The 17,769-nt window shown below is 39.0% G+C and overlaps 1 protein-coding gene across 2 annotated transcripts in view; it reads right to left on the bottom strand.

Annotated features, from left to right (window-relative positions):
* ANO3 (anoctamin 3) overlaps positions 1 to 15,021 on the bottom strand; it is a 264,589-nt gene extending 249,568 nt beyond the window's left edge. The window contains exons 1-2 of one of the 2 annotated variants that reach the window (XM_040558403.1): positions 14,868 to 15,021; positions 6,469 to 6,582 (exon numbers count right to left, since the gene is read on the bottom strand). Coding sequence is in view for 1 of the 2 variants with exons in the window: in XM_040558402.1 (XP_040414336.1) it covers positions 14,868 to 14,910 (43 nt within the window). In the remaining variant the exon portion in view is untranslated. The remainder of the gene's footprint in view (positions 1 to 6,468; positions 6,583 to 14,867) is intronic. The other variant, XM_040558402.1, reaches the window with a different exon arrangement.
* Between the last annotated feature and the right edge of the window lie 2,748 nt (positions 15,022 to 17,769).

Here is a 17,769-nt window from a genome sequence, read left to right as displayed (position 1 = left end):
GCAAAGACATCCCGTATGCACCTCTGTGGATCAGATGGACCCTTCATCTGAAGGTAGATTAGCGATTCACCATTTGCAATAGACTAAAGCAAGTCTGTGCATACAGGCATGACTGTTGTAAATCTCATTGTTTTACCAGTTAGGATTATCACTGGGTGGACAAAATGCAGTATGGTGTTGGCATTAAAAGACATGTTTGTTAGACTTCTCCAAATAAAGTAGGTACAATAGGTAAAAATTTGAACCCCTGCTGAGGAAGTGGAAATGAATTCCTTCGGGTGAGCAAAGTTTACACTGTTCCTTGAAAACTAATACCTAAACATCAACGTTTTTTTGAAATGCAATGAATTGCTATCTTGTCAATCTTACAGAAAAGTCAATTTTTTTCTCCAACTGTTTCTAAACTATTGAAGCTCTTTTAAACTTGGCAGTTATGTGCAGAAGTAGAATATTTAGTTGAGTTTCCTAAATAACATCATTTCCAATAAGCTGAGTCATGTTTCATTTATGGAAATAATATTCCAAGCAGAAAGTTGCATTTCAATCATACAATATCCTACATGTCAAAAGTACGCTAATAAGAATATATTCATCAACATATGATTATTATAGCACATTTTTTTCAGAACACAGTAAGAAATCAATCAAGACTATCAGGTGTTTAGATAGATTTGCTATATTTTCTAGGAACACACTATGCAATTTCTCCTATTCTCTAGGTCAACAGCCTTGGTATATCTTATGTTAACTCCTACAAATAGAAACTAGTGTGGCAGAGACATCAGGATGACAAAGGATCTCTTCTATATCATTAAGAGTCATGGTCGTTATAAATGATTGAAAGAAGCACAGAAAAAAGCATCTAGTTCTGCAATTATAGTATTCTGCAATACTAGGTCCTAATAAGCTTTATGATCTCATGATCTAAAAAGAAAATCAAGCAGCTTTTCCCCCCATTTGGCTCTTACGCATACATCCCTGTTAATTCTCAGTCACAGTGTGGTCTGCTGACATTTTCCTTCTAACCTGGCCAACAACTACAGCTTGGAACCACACGTAACAAATATATAGGGAATACATGGATTTATCCTCAATATCCTTAAATGCCTGGAGTCTTCAAGTGGCCAAAATCAGTTCAGGTTAGACTGTACTCGATTTCCCACATCTGATTTGAATTGCTAAAGGTATATCTACGCTCCATTATTGCTTGTTTTGGGCAAGCACTCATCTTACAAGGGTAAAACATACTGCAGAAAAACAATACAATTTAACAAATACTGATGCAATAAAGTAACATCAAAATAACCACAATACCAAGCTAAAAACTTAATCATTTTGAGAACTATACATCTTAGCTATGACCTGCTATGACCTGAAAAAACACTGTGAAAAGAAAAATACAAAGCTTTATGATGGGGTTCAAAGACATCTCCAATTAACGTGGCAATCGATATGTAAGACTGCTTTTTTTCCCCCTCCCTAAGAAATAGTCAAGGATGTGCTTTTAATCCGTATCCTGAACACGAGCAAAACACTGGTTCCTTACCAGGAACTTCACTGACCTCACCTTGTTTCCCTAGTTAACAAGGTATTACCTTGGTGCCCTTTAACAGAAGTTGTCTTAGCCTGTATTTTAGGAAGCTTACCACATTTAAAATATTGTTCTTATTTGCAACTTGCACTTCTTCAATGCCATTAAGGTTTAATATGAAGATAAATTATCAGCTTTGTACACCTAAGATATGCATGTTGATAAGGAAGTTGACAAGCAGACTAGACTGCGGGTCCAAAACAATTCAAGTAGCAATTCACCTTCTGAGCCATTGTCTTGCTTGAGAACAATCAGTATTTTCCATCATCTAATACTTGAAAAACCCAACCGTGCTTCTCATTTCCCACTAGTATCTATCAAATTTGCTCCTCAAAAACACTAAAAGCACAAACTTCCATTCACATCAGTTTCAAGACTAACAAAGTATTTTGATTTTTACCTACGTGTTGTATTTATCAGATAGTACTGTTATCAGCTCCAGTACCACTCCTCTGTAGAGTCCATAACCTCATTTTCATTTGAGAGTTTTACTCTGCAACTTACTCTGTTGTAAGCAGAGGAACTGTTTCTACCCTTTCAACCCCAAGGCATTGCAATGAACTGAATTCTGACAATGTCTGCAAAATATTTCATCTTACCATTTTCCTTCTCACACCAATGAACAGAATTGCTTTTCTTTTCATTTACTACAAATATTTTAGAAAAGATATTAGGATACTTCTTATGCAAGATTTGAGTCTGAGGAAATATACTATTACTGTGCTGGTTTTGAAGTACTTTCTCCCTATAAAATATGGACCTTCTTTCAGTTAAGTTATTCCTTGGAGCTCAAAGAACACATAAAAGGAAGCACTCACCGTTTCCAATATACACTTGGCTTTTAGATTATTCTGCAGATATCATTTCAATCTGATCTCAGTATGAAATGTGTAGCAGCTTTTTCCACTTTAAATAACATTACCCCCCCTCTTTTTCTTTAAGGCCATTTTTTGCGTACTTGTTAGGAGTTGTAAATTTTGTCCATTTTGTGTTGCCAGTGAATTTAGCAAGCTCCTGGTCCCTCATCCACTTAATTCACTGACAGTAATATTTTCTATAAGTGAAGTGTATCTAGGACAGACCCCTGCAGAAAGGGCTCAGAACAACATTCCTGGTTTAAAGTGACCCACTTCATAAATACTCTGTGGGCAGTGAAGCCAGCTGTTCAGACACCCTGCAACACTTGCATTAACAACACGCACCCTCCTCCACCCCTTGTTGAGGCTTAGCCCAGAAGAGTCACCACAGAAACAGTTTCTCCAGAAGGTGAAGTGCACGGTTAAATATTTACAGCAAGAGGCAGAGAACAGCGAGAGCTTTTAAGGACCTCAAGCAGTCACAAACCCCTCCAATTACTTTTCCAAAACAGGGCCCTGTCTCCACTTCTGCAAGTGATTACACATTTCTTCAATGAATGAAGCAAGTGTCTTTCAAGTCATCACAGCCTGTATGTTTAGCTTTTTAGATGCCACGTTGTCATCCCTGTTTTCCTGGTTTCCAGTGATGTGATTAAAGCATTTCTTTCAGATCATCTACTAAATGCTCTACAAATCATTGTTAGAAATTGAAGGAAATGAAATCTTGCATGAGGCTCTGTACTAAAATTGCTCCTGCACAGAACTACCTGAGACAGCTTTTTCAAGCTTGTCCAGACTTCAAAAATGCAAGCCACAATACAGTCAGCTTGTTTCTGGTGTACTTGATCTCCTGTGAAGAAATGCAAAACAATATTCATACAAATTGTCATCTAGCAGCTACCTGCAGAAAAAGTGATTTCAACTTCACACATAGCAAAAGTTGCTTTGACATAGCTCCTGTGAATTTACACAAACAGGGCCACTTCGAAAAATTTTAGTTCAAAAAACAAGTAAAATAACTCACTGCCAAATTACTGTCTTTGCAATTTCTATAGGAACTACAGCACTGGACCAAGTCCATTCCCCTTTAGGGGAATTATTCCAAGTTAATATTCACAGTTCTGATTTATCTCACATCTATTATGAAAGTAGAGTAAAAGCCTATTATATCCCTAGTCCTGAGCATTCAATATTTACGTGCTTAAGATAATGAAATGGATTTGATTGACATGGCAAATGCATATGGAAAGTCTGTGCTGAGACAGGCAGCTTTCACACATCAGCTCCGTCACCAGAACATCAGTGTGAATCTCCCTTTCCAGAATAAATGTGTAAACGGCTAAGTGATTCACTATAACTACACTTCTTCCCCTCAGGTGGGACAGCACAGTCATCTTCTCCTCTGACAATCTTCTTCACTCTTAAAGACTTGTCCTGTCCTCCACATCTCTACTGGTTACTACTGAATGGGAAACCAAGTCTTGGAAAATCATCTTGCCCAGACATTCCGAAAAAGCATTAAACTTGCATGGATAGCTAGTAAAATAGAACCTCAAGTAAAATACTGGTTCAGTATTAACTTCTTCCAGGAGTTGAATAACCAAATATCTTTCTTAATCAAAACAAATCAGTCAACATCCATTTCTGACTCCTCTCAGACTTCATTCTTGGAGTGTTTGTAACCTCAAGGTCTTCCCACATCTACAATGAACACCACAGCTGCAAGACTATTCAGCATAATAAGGTTTCTTCTAAACATTTAGAATAAGAACACTTTTATATACTGTTCTTCCCCCACCCCAAATCTTTTACTGAGGAAATGACAGTGTCTCCCTAGAGATTCTCTCCTCAGACTGATCATTAAGTTTAAGTATTCATAGATACTCCGTTTCTGTTTAAAGACCTGTCACAACACCAACATACTTTCAGACAACAAAAACAAGATTCTCAGTTGCTGTTCTTTCATGAAGCCAAGTTGAAAAAAAAAGACAGACACATACTAGGTACATAGTTGCTCAGTTGTTTTATGCAAATTATTTTTAAAAACTATTTTTTACTAAGCAGCAGAAAAGAATGAATGACTACATTGTGCAATATCAAGGCATTTCCTTTAAATCATATCAGCTCATATACTGAATAATGATTATAACTAGTGAAGAAGTTTTCAACTTATTTTTCTCAACTCTAAGGGTACTTATCATGGATGAGTGTAAAAAGCAAGGTAACATCTTGCAGCAGGTAGACTGTGTGAAAATGCATTAAAGCAGCCTTCTCTCAAGTGCTCATTTAATCGCAATTACCTACTAAGAAGAACAATAGATCTTTTCCTGAAATGGTTTTTCAACCAAAGATGGACCTTTCAAATTCTATGGGACAAAAAGCAAGCTTCTCAAAGACAAGTAGACTTACTGTGGTTCACCCCCCACCTCCTCTAGCACAACATGGTAGAACAAGAAACATGGAGAAAACACAAACCTCTGTGGTCAACATTACAGAGTTTTTGGGTAAGCGGGTCAATTATCCATACAATGTTATTATTTAAATATCCAATAGTTTTAGATTTAACTAACCCCTAGAGGCTGGCAAATCAGTGAAATGCAATCTGCTCTTGTGGCAGCTTGTGTACTGGACATTTTGATAAGCCACCTAATAACTTAACCATAGTAACCTGCCTATGTAGAGCCATGATTATCACAAGATTATCACAAGAGGGCTGATTAAGAGAAACAGTTTTCTGGGAGCCGAAGAAAGTTTTATTCGTAAATAAGCATATAAGGTAAATTGAAACATTTCATGTCTTTAATTGAAGGACATTTAAATAGTAGCTCTTCAGTTCAAACTTGCTAATTTAACTACTCATTGTACCTTGCCAGGCTGGGAAGTTTGGTATACAAAACACCAAACTCAAATACAAGTTTGGTATTAACAATAGCAGTTGGATTGAATTTTCAAGGCAAGTTAATCCAACATTAAGCCCTAGTTTCTTCTATAAAGATAGAAATGACTGAAAGAGCAAGTTGTCAAGTTAACCATATTTGTTCTTTCAAACTGCTTAGTCATTAAATAATGCCAAAAGGACAAATTTCCAGAATATCTACGTTACACAGAACACTCATTTTCTACTTCAAAGCACTACAGTTGTCAATGCTAATTTTTTACTACAAACCAAAATCCAATTCCCAGCAATGACTACTCATTAAGTGGCAGATATCAGGTAAAGTTCTCTGCAATTCATTTCAACAAATACTAACAGGATTTCCCCAAAACACTTCAGAACACATACTTCTTTACACCGTAATTGCCAAACAGACATGCATTTTACGAGCTCACTGGGTGAGAAAGGAGGATATGTTCCACATCTCAGTCCTGCATCAAAAATAAAGGAATATAAACCACTTCCACTTTCAGCGCTAGTCTCAATTTCAGAGATGCAACACAAATGATTAGCCCAGAGGCCTTCCAAAATTCAAGGACATTTGTTCTACTACACAGCTCCCGAAACAAAGCAGAATCTCAGTGGAAATATAACCCAAATTAGAGACTTCTTTACTGCAGAGTACTGAATGGAGGGAAAAACAGCTTCAGTAACATTTCCCTCAAAAATCTGTGTTCATTTTACAATTCAACATAAAAAATGCAGCACAAGCAGTGACATGACTAATCATCACATTTCTCTAGGCACCAAGTAGCTTCCTATGATGTCCCCACTTAAAGCAGGAACAAAAACAAACTTTTTATAGGTGTTTGGGATGATTTTTTTGTTCCACTTGTATGGATTCTGGGATAATTTAGGCTGGAAAGGATCCTTGGATGTCACTTTTGGTGTGACCTCCAGTGTTTGTACAAGCAGTCACTTGGCTAAGATCTGAATGTAGGAGGGAGCTACTGAGACTCTATTGGCAGCCTGCTCCATTGTCCGGGCACCCTTGTAGTTAAGAGAACCTGGTATCCAACAGCAGTTTCCCATTTTTGAACTTGTATTCCTCATCTCTCATCATATTACACTAAGGTCACTCCTACCTTTCTCTTCCTCTCGCTGAAGCACGGCTCTCTCAGACTCCCGTGTGTAATTTGCTCCAGCCCCCGAGTATCTTGGTGGCCCTCTGCTGGACTTGCTCCATTATGTCAGCCTCCCTGTGGGGACAACCAAACTCAACACAGGACTGCGGGTGCTGTTCCAGAAACACTGCAGGGAGATGAACAAATACTGCCTTGCCATTCTACTCCTGTTTACAGCCCCGTGGAGCCTAACCAACTCTCTATTCACCCTTTAAGTCTGCTAGCCAACCTCTATCTCACCACTCTGGCTATCAAGATTCTCTAAGACCTTGTCAAAGGCATTAGAGAAAGCCAGGGCATACAACATCTACAGCTCTTCCAGGTTTAAATCTGACAGGACAGGTGAAATTTATCATCAGTAAATTGAAATGCAATGTTCAATCTGTCCTGTTCCCAGTTACAGCTTGAACTTGCTTCCAGCAGCATTTGCTCCACAACCTTTCCATCTAGAGACACATGAAGCCCCAGGAAATGGAAGATATTTACCTGAGTCCTATATCACGACAGGAGGCTAGTGTTGAACACATCTGACATTTTAAGAAAATTATAGCACTCTTAGCCTTGATACCCCTTGACAAGACAAGGTGAATAATCATTGAATGAACTGGTGGAAAACAAATACATGGCTTAATATGTTTAAGGAGTTCCTTTCCTGAACACAATTTAGGATGAGAAGGAGTATTGGTGACCAAGTTCAATAGTAAAACACACATCTTCCTTCATTGTACATCAAATAAATAGATGAGAACTACACCACAATATATAGTTTCCAACTAGACAAAGATATTTAATTCCAGTAAATTAAACTTTGAGTACCTTAACTAAGCTTTATATATCAAGGTGCAACACATCACAGTTCCTTGGACCATTTCATTTTACATTGCTGATGATTCTGTCCTACTACAAAAGTAAAAAAGCAGGTATGAAATGAGTTCACTCTGTTGTGAAGTGTTAAATAAAATCACCTGGGGCAAACTGTATAGATCACTCCATCTCTAAGAATATTCAAAACTCAGGTGGAAAAAAACCTTGTAAAAGCAGCATGGCAACTAGCCTGTGTAATAACTGGATATTAAGCAAAAAAGAAGTCGTTTCCATACTTTTACATTAAAGAATACTTGAAGCAAAACTGGTCATGTATTCTCATGAGAATTATTTCACAACAGGAAAAATCAACATTTTTTCCATTGTAACCGCAGAGAAATATGTCAACCCCCCTTTTTTTTTCTTAGGCCTATTAGAATGATTTAGTCAAGCTTCAAAAACTTTTTTTTTCCTACATTTTCGCAGTATTAACCTATCTTCTACAAGCTGAAATATCAGTTCCTACACACGCCCCTACGATACAGGCTCTTCCACTTGCTATTCTGAGGAATTTCCATCTTTCTGAGAAGAGCCCTTTATTGTAGAATTATCATAAAGAAAGCCTAAGCCTACAAAAGAACAAAGAGCATTGGATTCTTTAACCATTACCCCAGCATCATGTGAGACACCTGAACACCCAATACACTTGATAGCTTATGCATACTAATTGAAATACTGTTTGGTTTTCAACCTGAAATTATAAAGCAACAATTTTTTAAACTTCTTCATCAAAAGTATTGGTGGGAGGCCACCTGAGACATGGCTTCACACTTCAGTTCAAATACCAATGCTACTCGCACTGATCTAAGTTAATTATTCTCACTTACTCCCCAATTAACCTGACTGCATTAGCTTCTGATTTACACATCTCATACAAAGAACAGGAATTGACAACTACCAAAATCAAAATCCTGTTTCAAGACATCTGCTCGTTCATATTTCCATTCAGGATTCAAATCATTCTTCCTGTGAGCAGCCCCAGACTAATATTTATTTTGTAAAAGACTTCAGTAGTAGTAATTGTACTTAACATAATGTAGAACCCAGTACTGATTGGAGAGTTTTGAGCACTTAACTTTTGGCCACTATAACACAAATTCAGAAGGCATAACCATACAGGCACAAAGACACAAGGTGGTCCATGGCAGTGTCAGTCACAGACCGGACTTCTGGAGAACGACATGGCAGGTGTCTTCTGCAGCTCTGACAAACAAGCAAACAGAGATCCTCCCGAGAGCCACTAAGCCTTTTTTTTTTTTTACTGCAAAATGAGGAGTTGACTAAGCTCTGCAAAGGTTACCTGTATGGGGCTTTCATCTACCATTTGAGCTGTGAAGAAGCCAAACAGTTTCCATGGAAACTAGTAACATAAGCAATTTTGCTACAACAAAAAGAGAAAAGAACTATTGGGATAAATTCAGGATTGTAAAAAATGCTGACAAAGAAGGGGTCTTAATATAGCACTAAGTCACAATAACATCCCTCTGACAAGTCATTTCAGAACTCTCAAGTAAGCATTGGTACAAACTCTAATGCCCCCCATCCAACTTAACAAGTGCAAGTCCCAGACCCCACGATATGAACCCAACTGGTCAGCAGAACATGTCACATAGGGCAGGCTAGTAGCTTTCCAAGCTTCCCAAACTCTAAATGCTAATTTTCAACACAGAACAAAACAGCTCACTTAGGAGCTGAAAAAAAACATGAAAAACCCTTCAGAAACACCAGGCTGACAGCATCAATAACCCTAGGTTACCAACCCCAGAAGGTTCAGAATTTCTCACATAAAACCAAGTTAAACTTCACCTTGCCAGAGATTTCTTTAAAGAAAGCTCCCCTTTTGGAGGAGAGTAGTAACAAGCTGACAGAAAAATCTTCTATGGGTCCCAAGAAGTAGGCAAGCATGAGCTGACACCCTGCAAGATGCACCTTCAGTGATTTTGATTCATCACAAACCTTGGGTGTGCACTGCAGCCTCTCCCTGAACGCTCATCTCCACCAATACAGATCATGTTATACACCCCTCCAAGAACTGTTGTAACATTTCATTTACAGTAAAAAAAGCAATTACAACAATTTCTTCTGCTTTAAACTACCTAACCAAACAGAAATATTTTATGCTATTTAATTCCTTTCCCTCCAACTTCCCTTTGTTGCCTTGAGCATTAACACAAAAGCATGCAACAGTCTTTAAGGCATGTACTCCAGAGGAACACTGCCTTTCACCGAAGGAGACAATCTGAAATGTTTTAATATCACTGAAGCGTTAAGTAGATGCAATACAGACTAAATAGGAAGAGATTCAAGTTGAATAGTTCTACTCTAAAAACTGAGCAACAGCATGTGAACACCCTATAAAACCATAAAGTTACACAATTTACATAGATACTAAGTATTATACAATAAAAAACAGGATTACAGACTCCTTGTACAAGTCATTCAGACATGCATACACATGAAGATAACCTAGAGGCATTTTTAGTGGCTCATTTTAATGGATTAGGGCTGCAGAGTCCCTTTGGAGGACTCTGCAAAAGAAATTATCAAGTTCTGGTACAATAGCACCAACCATTCCTTTCAATGTTACCTTGTCATAAGACCTTACATTGATATTTTTACTGACATAACCATAGGCACGTGTGATTCTACAACAGCGTTAGACTTGAAGTTTTTGCCTTGAATCTCTAATTGTCACACTTTGTTCTGATCTTTCCTTCTATTCTTTGTCTTCTGGTTAGTCGCTACAGCAAAAGCAGCATCCAGAGATCATCAATAACTTATTTATTCCTTTCCCTCACAGTACATATAAAACAGCCATTAAAATGCCATTGAAATATCATTTCAAGATGCTGGTGAGAGAGGAAACGTATTTGAAACATAAAATTTAATTAAGCTTTACACTTAGAAAATTTACCATTTACCTTGCCCTCCCAATATTAAAGCATACATTGCATAAATGGATAAAATATAGATCCCAACCTCACATAGTAACAATGGAAAGATTGATTAGAGAAGGGATTCTAAACAGAGGCAGAAGTCATACAAGAAAAGTTAAAACTAGCCATAACAAAATTTCGCTGGAAATTAGTTGGGAGTTTCTATTCATCAACAAAATGAAGGACGAGTCTCCTAGCAGCAGAGGTTGAAGCAAACACTCCTGCATCAGATCAGATGAGGTAATAGATGCAGGAAGAAGTCCTCAGTCTGTTGAGGCTTCACAGACCCATGATTCTATTAATACCTTTAGAGCAACAGAAGATGAAAAATTTCCCAGCATACCTAAAAATGCTTATTACTGTAATTCAGGGATATGTTGGAAATACAAAATAATGATGTCTAACTGGTTTATTAGGAAAAATTGCTTGGCTGCACAGGAAAACGGTTTCTGATCCCTGAAAGAAAAGGCACTGCCTTAAAAAGGAGCACTTTTGAAGGGGAGAGAAGCAATGAGCTGACCTACTTTCTTTTCTGAACTACCAAGCTATAAATTATTGACTTCTGTCACACATTTCCTTGTGGTTCTCTGTGGAAATAGGAGGACCAGAGTCTCCATGCTGCAAATAAAGAGCTTCTCATGCCATGATTAGCAACTCCTTTGGGGTGGGAACAAAGGGTTACAATCGTCTAGAAAGTATTTGAGCACCCATGACAAAGTATCAACAGACAGGTTTCTCAGAGATGCCCAAATGAGAAGCAGCTGCCCATGCCAGCAGCACCCTATCACAGAGCTGATTATCACCAGCAGTCTGCTCAACACCCATCCCAGAGCACCTGAGCAATTACAAGACTCAGCATTCCAAGGCTTCAGACTGCAAACTGGCATCTGGGATTATTTGAATCCTGTTTCCTCTTCCATTTCAGAGCTAAAGTCAGATACTGTCCATATCTACAACAGATTTATCCATCCATCTGCTAAAATTGCATGGAACAGCATAATGCACAGGAAGGGCACCAATGGAAAACACAGACCATGCCCATTTATCACCCCAAAACTTACTCTATCCCTTCTGAAGAGGTGCTTTCTGATACTTAAGTATGATTACAGCTCAGCAGCAAGCTGCTAACTGACTATCACACAAACAATGTTCTGATATTCCCCCAGGCATCCTCTCTAATTCTGCTCTTGTCCCACCTAGAGCCTCTCCAGGATTCACCTGTCCAACATCTCCAATAGCAAGGTCAGCCCAGTTAGAGTACACCTAAAGAACAAATCAGTCCTAAAGACTGTTTCTTCCTCAGGTTATGAAGCCACTTGCTTCAGGGGAATTGTTCCATGTTTATCTCAGCCTTGAAGCATTTTCATATATGTAATCTCATTGTCTCAATCTCTGAAACAAGGCATTTCTTTAAGCAGAGTTATTATACACCAAGTACTAACTAGATTCCTATACAGCATAATGTACTCAGGCTACAAATGCAGTTATTTACTCAAGGATGCAAATAAAAATTACAGCATGTGTTATTGCAATGAACTACAGCAGCATTTCTTTTCCACCACTTTTTTCCCCAAAATGCAAAAACTCAATTCAGGTCCATTAAATGCTAGTATGTAAAGTTGGAAAGCCAAAGAAGTGAACTTCTCAGCTGTCAAGTTTATATCACATATACAAGGGGACAAGGATATTTGAGTATTAAAACAGAGATGCAGTGAATTGTATGAAGTATTACTGCAAAGCAAATGAAGCATGAGACAGGTGGTATTTACTATTGCTATACAGTATTACCAAGACACTTCCAATTTCTCTGCCTGTCAGGAGACTGTCCATTTGTGTTTCTGGATGCTGGAGACTTGAAATCCTTCATAACTGTTACAAGACCTCCGCTTATTTCACTGTCAGGCTCTTAGCATAGAGGAAGAAGGTCTTGGTCCTGGCTGCAAGGGAACACCAAAAGAAGCAGCAACCCAGGTCCTTGTGAGGATGCCTGACCTTCCACTTCATACAAACTACAATTTCAGGTTTGAATTTTCAGTACCAAGTGCCCTCATAATTTATTCCTCTGGTAACTGAAACTCAAATGTTTTTTAAAGTCATTTAATGATGGTATACATTAGACCCAGGCATAAAATCTTGTAGTTTAACTAAAACGAATTTTTCACGAATACTGCTAATTAGCTGACAGAAACCTGCATATCATTCTTTTCCAAGCACAGCATTACCTGGAATTGGAGCTACTAATTGAAGCTCTTTCAAACACACACTTTGGTACTTGAAATAAATCACAAATCGCATCAGAAAACAAAACTGCCTGGAAGTGATTTCTCTGTCAGTTCAACATGGTGATTTCGCAACTGTACATATTTAGCAGTAAATTGTCAATACAAGTGAAATGAACCTGACTATAGTTATTTAAAGGAACAAGAGAACAAGTGGAAGTATAAAGAATAGGATCATGAACCAGCTGTTTTAATTCACCTATACACACACCAAAACAAGTGTAGAGTAATACACTTGTAATTCAAGAAAAAAAGATGGGCAAAGTAGTGCATAGGGCTTTTCTGGCTAGTACAAATTGCGCTCTGAAGTGGACAACCACTGACCCCCTCCAAACTCAGACTCACACTGACGAAACCTCCCTTCAAGGTTGATGCCATCACAGATGCCAGTACAAGTGCATGCAAAGTGTTGCATGATGATAAACAAACTTTATGACGATTCCTAACTACAACCCTAAATATAACAACTTGAAAAAATGGCAATGATATTCACCCCAACTTGAGCTCCACATGCATTGCTGTTGCCCAAACTTCACAAATTTTAAGCAAGAATCATTTGTTTAAGGTGCAATGACAAGTCCTTTACTTCCCTCCCTCGGAACATTAAAAAAACTCAAAATACTCTTTATTTGATCCTTTCAGGTAGTGACTTAGCAAGGAATAAGAAAACACTACCATCACAAGAGCTGAATTCAAATTAGTCAACAGGTGTGCTTAAAGCTTCTGGGTACTCTAACAATAAAAACCTGGCACACAGGACACTTAAGGCTATAAAATGAAGACTTGGCACAGAAACATTTGCATTTGCCACGAACAAATGCTCCCTTTGAGTGAAAATAGAATTGGAGCTGATCAAGTTTTTTTTTTTTTTTTTTTTTTTTTTTTTTTTTTGTTTTGTTTTTTAAACCAAGTCAACAGAATACTATATGCACCAGATAAGACTCCTAACTGCAAAGAATTTGCTTTGGACTAGAAGACCACACTCAATCTGAAAAACCGCACTCATTTAGCTGAATCTACTTTTTTCAACCTGTTTTTTTGGTACAGTTGGTCAGTCACTTGCCCGGTCCTACAATGAAACATCACAGGCCACCTGCCTGGGATGCTGCTGCTAATTCAACATATACAGCATTTCTTATCTCAAAAGCATTTCATGCCTTTACTTCAAATATGATGTTAATTGCATTACCTAAAAAATGAAAAAAACTCTGTTCTGGATTCTGTTGTACATAACCCACAGTAATAGAGTAGCTGAGGAATTTTTCAGTTTAACATCTTGTTGGGCAGACACTAACAGAGAAGCACAACTGAATTTGTGCAACAATCATTACTAGAAATCCCCACCTTACCAAGGTGACATAGAATGAGCCAAAGTGATGTTCAGGAAATCAAATGAAAACCAACATGGATTCAGTTCCTGCAAGTGAAAGACCTCTGCTTTTTCTTGTTGGGGGATAATCAAAGGCCCTTCATACAGAGCTTTGAAAGATAATAAAAATACTCCAGCTATCACACTGAAATAGTTATCTTGCTTCAAACCATACCTTTGTGGCCTAAAACCACAAACCTTCCACACTCACATGAAGTCTGCTTTTCACGCTGATTAAATTTCACCACCTCTACTTTCACTACCACCAGTTACTTAAAAATCCTGCAGCACAGCCTACTCTCACATAGAGAAACTTCCTCACCAGAGACACCCATGATATGTTGGGGTCAGGTTATTATCAATTCCACACCCACATTTTGAGTGATATTGAGCACCAACTCCATATTAATTAAAATAAGCATAAAACAAACACCATGGAAGTTAGAAAAGAAAGCTTTTTTCTCCCCTCTACACTTCATACTATCTCTTCATATATGAATTTTATGTACGTTTTTTTAACCGAAAGAGGAATAGGTGAAAGTAATAAAGCTTTACTCTCTCCCATTGCTTATCCACCTAGAAAACCACATTTTATTCTTTACAAGATTTTTCTGAAACAAGTGAAATCAGCATATCAATAATGATGACATCTGAAGCAAGACACCAGATAAAGATAGCAAGGAGGACACATAAAGCCAAGAACCTGGGACATGAAACAGAACAAGTAAAGCTAAGCTTTGCAAAGCTCTAAAAGATAAAGAAAACACAACTAAAGTCACAGAAATCAGCAAAGGCCCCCAGGAAAGAAGAAAGCCAAATTCCCTCTCAAACCAATGGCACACAACATAGCTTTACAACAGCAGAAATGCTAGAAATAACTCCACCACCACCAGCATCATTAGTTTGGCATACCTGTTTGCAGAAAGGCAGTCAAACACATCCCACACAGAAGCATGCTCTCTTCTGATCCCGTGCAAGGAAAGCCTGAAAACCTGAGCTCAGAAAAGCCCTTCTAAAGAGAAAGGCAGACTTACACCCTACACCTTAAAACTCAGACATTCCCTAGTCCCCCAGCCAAACAGGACCTGTGCCCCCACCTCCAGCTTTTATAGCAGAGGGCAGCACAGGTAGCAGCACTCAGCATCAGGACTGCAGCAGGAGCCATCAGCAACATTGCACACACCTTTGTGGCTCCAGGCGGCAATCAGGGTGTATGTGCTCACCCTCATTTTGTGCCCCCTGAAAGATGGAAGCATAAAAATATACGAACTTAGAAACTTCCCCAACTGGATCTTGTCGGCTGCTTTGTCCCGTGCAAAGGAGGCACCGAGCGGTGCTTGGGTGTTCAGACAGTACAAGCAGACACAGCCCCTCTGCCGTCCCTTTGTCCCCCCAGACCTTCAAAGCAGGGGGATGTCAGAGAGCACATCCTGATGCCCCTTTTCGGTACCTCTTCCTGGACTTATTGTCCTGGTATTTGTCTAACCCCCTTTATTTGACACCGTCCGCCTCCACAGAGGACAGTTACAGAAGTCTGTTAAACACCATGTATTTGCTCTCACTTGCTTTAAACATAGCTGGTTGGGGTGCCCGGTACTGAGTGCTTAGTGAATAGCAGTGCCACCTTCACCAGCTCTGTCACTGTTGGGGTTTGGTGAAATTAGACCCCAGCCCCAGCCTTCCCTTCCCCTCACCAGGCATCGCAGCTGCCCCATCCCTTTAGTCACTTTGCTGACCCTTTTCTGGCTCCGTTGGGACTTTCCTGAGGTGTGAACACCAGAGCTGCACACTGGTCAGGAGTACGCCAAGGCTTCATACAGCAGCAAAATGATACCTTCTCTCTTGTTTTTCACAGCCTTTCTGCTGTGTCCAACATCTTGATGAAGCAAGTATCAAATCAAATCCAGTCTTCTGGACAGGGGGCATTTAATATATTTCTGACTGAAAATGTTGTTGGCATCTCATTCTGTTCCACAGCTTCACACGCAGTGTGACTGACTTGTGTTTAGAGCCATACACTACAGGAGTGTTCAGGGGCAGTTTTTTTTTTGATTGTTTGTTTTTGTTTTTTTTTTTTTTTTTGGTTTATGGGATTTGTTTCTGGTACTGTGAGCAATTAGAAATAAAAATGTTTTTCCTTACATGTTGACCCATCAACATGAATAATATTCCTTTGAGTAGTAAACTAAACTGCAACCAGCTTCCATAATAGGATTACCCATGACAGAAGCTTCTAAATGCTTAAAGAGCAAAACAGGGGATACATCTGATGCAGAGCATGCCCCTGGCATGGCAGGGTCAGGCCTTAAGGCAATATTTGGCCGTGGCCAGAATGAGAGCTGAAATCCAGATCCTCCTCTCTCCATGGACGTCCCATATCCTTGGACAGTAACCATATATTTTTTTTTAACCTCTGGGGTCACTTATTCCAGCAGAGGAGACGTAAAAAAAAATATATGAGTAAAGGGGCAATAAATATTTGTACAGCAAGTCTGCTTACATCGGACCTCCACCATCAGCCAGACCAGTGCTGTACAACACCAGTGCCTGACCCTTCTCGGAGAAATCCCTCCTGTCACAAAGAACAGATTATCTGGGAGCGGTAGGGGCGCAGGTGGGACATGGCCATGATGAGAGCAGTGCTGGCATGTTGGGATGGCCAGGCCTGCAGGCTGTGGTTGAACACCTCCTGCCCTGCCCTCCTGCGCCTGGGCTGGCAACTTGCACGCGCTGTTTTCTCGAGAAGAACTGAGTAAAAATACATCGATTTAAATTCCCACACGGTTCATAGGCACATGCCCTCACAGAATGCCTGTTCCCAGGCTGTGTGCCACAGTACACAAGACATATAGAAATTTTGCCCACCTGTGATCACAAACAAAAAATTCTGGCCCCACTGCGCGGTGTGCTTTGTGATCCATTTACACTGCATATTAATTTGCTTGGTGCAGTGCGAGAAAGTCTTCTTTCTCACCTGTCACGTAAGACCATAGAACAGCGTGATTAAAAATAAACAGAACAGGTGGTGCCTTGCCTTGCCTTGCCATCCCTGTCCCTGTCCCTGTCCCTGTCCCTGTCCCTGACCCTTTTCATTTCCCTTGTTTTCCTTAGTTTTCCTTTGTTTTCTTCCTGCTGGTAAGATCTTTGGCTTGTTTTTATATCTTTAGTTTTCAATATTCTTCTCCCCTTCAATAAGCACTTCAACAAGCCCAGTACTTTTAATACGATTTTAAGCCTGCTATTTGCAGGAGAAATATTAGAAAGATGTAAAAAGTCCATTTTCAGGGGATATGTATGATGTGCATGAACATATATGATGCCCTGTCCAAGGATGAAACCCCCACCTAAATATTTACCAGATGACTGTATTGGGTGATGCAGCATGCATTGTTTCAAAGATACCCAGACTAAGTAAAAGCCCGTATGGCTTTTATACCCAGAGCTTGTACTTCACAGTCCCTGGGAACAGAGGTTCCTCATATCATGATTTTCAAAGCATGTATTTTCAAAACAATCTGTCACGTTTAATCTCAGCTATACCTTTGAACTTCCTACCCTAAAAAAGAGTTTTCACTTCTTGAAGTTACCATGAAATCTTTTCATGAATAAAGTACAGGGATTTATTTATTTATTTACTGCGTCTTTTAAATAATATATATAACTCTGGAAAACTTATAAGGAGTTTTGTTACTTTTCAGTTTTTCTGGCAAGTTTTTCAGTTACTTTTTTTTTTTTTTTTTTCTGGCAAGTGCTGTGCTGTATTTTATTTCTTTCCTTCCTTCTTAAGAGTTTATTCTAATTCACCGAGAAGTAA

The sequence above is a fragment of the Cygnus olor genome, chromosome 5 (assembly GCF_009769625.2).
Source record: "Cygnus olor isolate bCygOlo1 chromosome 5, bCygOlo1.pri.v2, whole genome shotgun sequence".
NCBI classification, from domain to species: domain Eukaryota; kingdom Metazoa; phylum Chordata; class Aves; order Anseriformes; family Anatidae; genus Cygnus; species Cygnus olor.
Note: the sequence above shows the minus strand (reverse complement) of the source record. Positions and strands in the feature narration are given on the sequence as shown.